The following is a 6473-nucleotide window of genomic DNA, read 5'->3' on the forward strand; positions in this document are numbered from 1 at the left end:
ACCACCAAGCTGGATTTCGTTCTGTGATTCACCGCTTCTCTCACAAAGAGCATAGTAAGTTTACTCGAACCCCTAAAGTTGATTTCCCTCGCTTTACCGGTGTCAATCCTCGTGGATGGGTTCTTAAATGCAATCGTTATTTTAATCTTCATAAGTTTCCTGATGAAGAACGTGTAGATATGGATGCTATTCATTTTGATCCACTAGTCGATCCATAGTTTTTAAACTATGAACAGGGTAAAGAATCTATTTCTTGGGATACATTTACATGTGCTAGATATAAATATGTCGCTCAAGACAATTATGTAGGTAGCTTTAACAAATTGTCTCAAACGACTTCCTTTGAAGCCTACTATGACCAGTGGGAACATTGTAAAACGTTCATGGTAGCCAATAATACGACTCTAGCAGAGACCTTCTATACCTTGAGTTTTATCAGCGGCTTAAAATAGGAAATACGCATTGTTGGACAAATGTTTAAACCTGAGACTACTTCTGAGGCATTTTTCCTTGCCAGAATGCAGCAAGCTTCATTGCACCAAATGCCTAAACCACTTAAATCCTTTTTCAAGCCATTTGTACCCCCTTTATCCATTCCACCACCTTCTAGTACTTTTGGAAACTCTAATGGTTCTTCTTCACAACCTATTGTGACACATCCAACCACTCTTACAAAAAATTCACCTGATAAAACATTACCACCAATCAGACGCCTCACTTATGCTCAAATGCAGAAAAGAAAAGATAAGGGCTTATGTTATAATTGCGATGAATTTTATAGGCATGACCATAAATGTAAAACTCAACATCTTTTCATGCTTATCACTGATGAGGATATGGAAGAGTCAGATCCAATTTCACCTGCAGTCCACCAAGTTGATTCTCCTCCTCCTAGTGACTCCACTATGGAGATATCATTGCATGCCTTGACAGGGAATGTAGTTCATGATACTATACGCATTGCTGGTCACTTGCATAAGAAACCTATTATGATTCTCATCGACACAGGGAGCACACATTCTTTCATTGATTTTAAACTTACAGAGCAGCTGGGTATTCATGCTTCTCCCAGATGCCATATGACAGTCACAGTAGCTAATGGAGACAGCACCATCATCCACGACATCTGTAACACACTTGGTTTGGAAATGAAGGCCAACCATTTTTCATTTGATTTAAGGGTCCTTCCTTTGGGTGGTTATGATATGGTGTTAGAAGATGATTGGTAGCATCAGCTAGGTGACATCACTTTCAATTTTTCTCAACTCAAGATTTCATTCATGCATCAAGGCAAACACATCACACTTCAGGAAGCTCTTCTAACCCTTCTCTAAGTCTTATTAGTGCTTCTGCTTTTAAGAAATTTGTTAAGAGTAAAGTTCCTACATTGTTGGGTCAATTCTTTGTTATCTCCACATCACCTCCTCCAACTACACCACCCTTTCTCACTCCCCTAGTGGACTCTTACTCTGACATTTTTGCTGAACCCTCTCAACTTCCACTACACAGAGCTTTAGACCATAAAATTCCTCTTAAACCACATTCTAGCCCCACTTATCAAAGACCTTATAGATTTCCATATATCCAAAAGTCTGTATTGGAAAACATGGTTCAAGAAATGCTGAATTCAGGACTTATCCAAAAAAGCAACAGCCCTTTTACTTCTCCAATTCTCCTTGTCAAAAAGAAAGATGGCACTTGGTGGTTTTGTGTAGATTATAGGAAATTAAATGACATGACTGTGAAATAAAAATTCCCTATTCCATTGATTGATGAATTGCTTGATGAACTAAAGGGTGCCATCATATTTTCTAAGATTGATTTAAGATCTGGATATCATCAGATTCGATTATTTGGCCCAGACATGTATAAAACAGCATTCAAAACTCATCATGGACATTATGAGTTTAGATTTATGCCATTTGGTCTTACTAATGCTCCATCCACCTTTCAAGCCCTCATGAATGATATCTTTCAACCATTTTTAAGCAAATTTGTGCTGGTATTTTTTGATGATATTTTGGTCTATAGCTCTTCTTTGGAGGAACATGTTACTCATCTCCAACAAGCTTTCTCAGTGTTGAGACAACATTCATTATATGAAAAATTATCCAAGTGTGTCTTTGGCCAACCTCAGCTGGATTACTTGGGCCATCTCATTACAGCTTAGGGAGTTGCTGCAGACCCTGAAAAAATAGAAGCAATGCAAACTTGGCATCCACTACCTTCTACATTGAAGCAGTTGAGAGGGATCGTGGGTTTAACAGACTATTATAGAATATTTATTCAAGGATATGGTACTATTCCCAAGCCCCTCACTGACATGCTCAAAAAAGATGCTTTTCATTGGACTGCAGATGCTCATACAGCCTTCACTGAACTTAAAGTCGCAATGACAAGAGCTTCAGTTTTGGCTTTACCTGACTTCTCCAAGCAATTCCCCTTAGAGACTGATGCATGTGCTAGAGGAGCGGGAGCCATTTTGATGCAGTAAGGTAAACCCATTTCCTTCTACAGTAAAGCTACTGGCCCTCAAGCTTTAGCTCTATCCACTTATGAAAAAGAATTCCTAGCTATTGCAATGGCAGTTCAAAAATGGAAATACTATCTTTCTCATAGTCAGTTTTTTATTCACACTGACCACCAAAGTCTTAAATATCTAATGGATCAAAGGATTTCCACTGCCCTTCAGCAAAAATGGCTCATTAAACTCATGGGTTTTGATTATATTATCAAATACAAGAAAGGCATGGACAATACTGCAGCTGATGCTCTCTTCAGGTTACCAGCTTACAATGTTGAATGTCATGCAATCTCTCAAATCACACCTCAGTGGGCACTGGATATTATCTCAAGTTATGAGAATGATGGGACTGCTCAACAACACATATCTCAGCTACTTGTCTCCTCAGCACAGTCTCCATTTTCTTACACTCAAGGCATCCTAAGATTCAAAGGAAGACTATACATTGGTTCAGCCAACAATGTCAGACTCTCTATTCTTCAGTCTCTACACTCTTCTGCAGTTGGTGGACACTCAGGTATGTTAAGCACTTACCAAAGGGCTAAATCCTATTTCTATTGGCCAAAGATGAAAAATGATGTTCTGCAGTTTGTAGCAACCTGTGAGGTTTGTAAGTGTAACAAGGGTAGTTCTTCCATCCCTAATGGACTTCTCCAACCACTCCCTATACCTGAGAGAGCATGGAAAGACATATCCATGGACTTCATTGAGGGTCTGCCATTATCCAATCACAAGAGTGTGATACTAGTTGTTGTTGACTGACTCACTAAATACAACCACTTTCTTTCTTTAAGCCACCCCTTCACAACCATTACTGTAGCCAAAGAATTCCTTCACTAGCTCCATTGTTAGTGAAAGAGACAAGATATTTGTCAGCCAATTTTGACAATCTTTATTCAAGTCCTTGGGAACCACTCTTAAACTCAGTACTGCCTACCATCCTCAAACAGATGGTCAAACTGAGAGAACCAATGCTTGTGTGGAGCAGTATCTCAGATGTATGACCAGTTCTCACCCTAAGCAATGGTCACAATGCTTACATTTGGCTGAATGGTGGCTCAACACCAACTATCATACTTCCTTAAAGATGTCTCCATTTCAAGCTCTCTATGGCTATCAACCACCTCACCTTATATTTCCTGTCCCTACTTCAACTTCAGTAGAATCTGTGGAGTCTTATTTACAAGAGAGAAATAAAATGCTTCAACTTCTCAGAGATGATTTAGCTAAAGCTCAGAGTAGGATGAAGTTTTTTGAAGACAAGAAGCGCAGTGACAGAGAATTTGCAGTGGGCGATTTGGTTTTTCTCAAACTATATCCCTACAGACAGTCATCAGTAGTTATTCACAAGAACTTCAAGTTGTCATCTAAATACTTTGGTCCATTTAAGGTGATCCAAAGAATTGGGGAAGTGGCCTACAAATTACAGCTTCCTGTTGGATTCGCATTCACCCTGTCTTCGATGTTTCACAGCTTAAGCAGCACATTGGGCTAAAAGCTTATACTATTTCACAGCTGTTAGTGGTAGATGATCAAGGACACTATGTGGTTGAACCAGTGGAAGTTCTAGACACTCGGCTTACGCTTAAAGGTAATCACTCTGTACCTTAATTGTTGATTTATTGGTCCAACTCCACTGTTGATGATGCTTCTTGGGAAGACCTCTCTCACATTAAAGCTCAATTTCCGAATTTTATCCTTCAGGACAAGGATCTTTGAAGGGGGGAGTAATGTCATGTATCCATACCATGAGCCACACTGAGCCATGGTTAACTGAGTGGACAAAAGGGTAGACTCGGCACTAGCAGATGTTTAATAGTAGGGTTAAGTCTTTTCCTCGAGTTCTGTCATTTATTGATGTATCTAAGACCGTTAGTATCTGAAAACCCGATTGGGTATTTATTGAACCAATCTATAATCGATATAGTCAATGAATGAAATAGTTTTTGCTTTCTTCTTGAAAGTTAGGCTCTGTATTACAGAGAAAAATCAGCTTGCTGCTGAATTGTTTTCTTCATTATTTGTAGTTGTATCAATATACACTAGATATAAGTAGTGATTATGGGGTATGGTGGTGTTAGAATGATTAAGGTAGTAACAGTGGTGCTGAATTTAGATTGAGGCAGTAGGTATGTGATGAGTTTGCTCAGCTGATAATGGTGATGAGTTCTAAATGTGGATGTTAGGGTTGTTAAATAGATGATGAGTAGATGAGAGTGTTCTTGAAGAAAAGAACTAGTTATGAAGTTGGATGTTGAATTACAGCTGAGTCTAGAATGAATTGAAGTTTTAGATGAATGTTAGGAGATTTCAGGTATTCAGATTTGTTGGTAGTATTGAACTGGTGGTTCTGAATTGGTTAAGATGGATGTGGCGATTGTTTGAATGTGCAGAAGTGATTCTGTTGTTAGTGTTTAGGATTGTTACATGATTGAAAGTGGTAGTGTAGTTGAATGCCAGGAGTTGGTTTGTAGTTGGAGTGGACCTGCAGTTATAGTGGTGTTGTTTATGTGTTTGAGAATTGCAGGAAGGGAAGGTGTAACTGAGATGGTAGTTGTAGGATTATAGTTAGTGATTGCTGTGAAAGACTTAAAGCTGCAATTGCAGGTAATCTTAGTTTATTTTTTAAATGAAGTTTGAAGTTTATTTAGAATAAATAAATGAATTGCTATGGAAATGATTAAAGATGAACTGGGGTTAGAGTTTTGGCGTGTAATGAAGTTGTAGTAGAGTTTTAGTTTATGTTAAGTGTTGTTACTGCATCTTAGTGGCGCAGCAGAGTATTTTGGCAGGTGCAGCGGGCTAGGATGAATTCCAGTCAGCTTAGCTGACTTAACCTTTTGCCTAAATTAGATATTCTGACTTAGTCTATCTGACTGAATAAATCCTAAGTTGACTCACTGATTTCCTATTGGACTCAGTGGAACATTGACCGAGTTAACCTTTGACGAGATTAGACCTGGACTTGACTTGACCTTGACTGTTAACTTGAGTTGAACGTTAGTTGACCTATGACAGTTAGTCTGACCATTAGTGACCGTTATTTGATCCAGTTGGACCAGGCTTTGAGTTAATGGGTCAGATTAGTGGACTTAGGTTTAGAGTTAGTTTTCCTATCTTAATGAATTGGACCACTTATGGTCCGAATTGGCTTTCGCTTCCTTCTACAAAGTTGTAGATATTCGTAAGACTTATCTAATGGATTATAGAACCAATTCAATTCAATTATCAAACCTTAGCTATGCTACAGATAGAGAATGAAAAGGATTTAAGTCAAAAATGGGCTTAGAACCATTAGATCGACTTGTATGATTCTCGTGCGAGCCATTTTGGCTAGATTCTTAGACTTCTTGTGTAATTAACAGTTAGTTATTAACAACGATCGATTCAAAGGATGAACCAATGGATCATGGATCTCGAGGTAGGCGTGGCTTGTCATCAAAAGAGGTGGGAATTTACATTTAACTCTTTTTTGATTATCGTTATTTTCTTTTACAAAAGTTTATATTTAACAAATTCACGCATGTCTGATTGTGTATTCCACACATTGTTTTATTTTAAGTTGCGAAAGTATTGTTCATTCTTTTAATATTTCCATTGCTTGGAAAGGAATTGTAATACTTTGTTTATCTTTATGAATTGTTTGGAAAATAATAATTTCCATCTGAATATCTGGAAAATGAAAATTTCCATCTGTGGTATATAGGATATGCTCCTTCATTTATATCTACTTACTTTCGAACTTTTATGCGTAATAGGTGTGTAAGGAATTGGTATACACTAATATAAACTAATAGGTGTGTAAGGAATTTGTCGACACCAATATATACATTGTTTGAAGAAGGAGTTAGTTCCATATACATGATTGTTTACCTCCGTGAATTGGTTATCTTTTAGTGTTTTGGGAAAACATGAATTGTTTTCCAAATCATTCCAATAATTACTTGAA

At 37.8% G+C, this 6473-nt stretch overlaps 1 protein-coding gene across 1 annotated transcript; it reads left to right on the forward strand.

The window, feature by feature from the left end:
• Positions 1–473: 473 nt before the first annotated feature.
• On the forward strand, positions 474–2494 carry LOC113312098. Its single transcript, XM_026560857.1, has 4 exons — positions 474–1225; positions 1345–1741; positions 1844–2002; positions 2171–2494. The coding sequence occupies exons 1-4, from the start codon at positions 474–476 to the stop codon at positions 2492–2494; spliced, it is 1632 nt and encodes a 543-aa protein (XP_026416642.1).
• The last annotated feature ends 3979 nt before the right edge of the window (positions 2495–6473 follow it).

Source organism: Papaver somniferum, chromosome 9 (genome assembly GCF_003573695.1).
Source record: "Papaver somniferum cultivar HN1 chromosome 9, ASM357369v1, whole genome shotgun sequence".
Taxonomy (NCBI): Eukaryota; Viridiplantae; Streptophyta; class Magnoliopsida; order Ranunculales; family Papaveraceae; genus Papaver; species Papaver somniferum.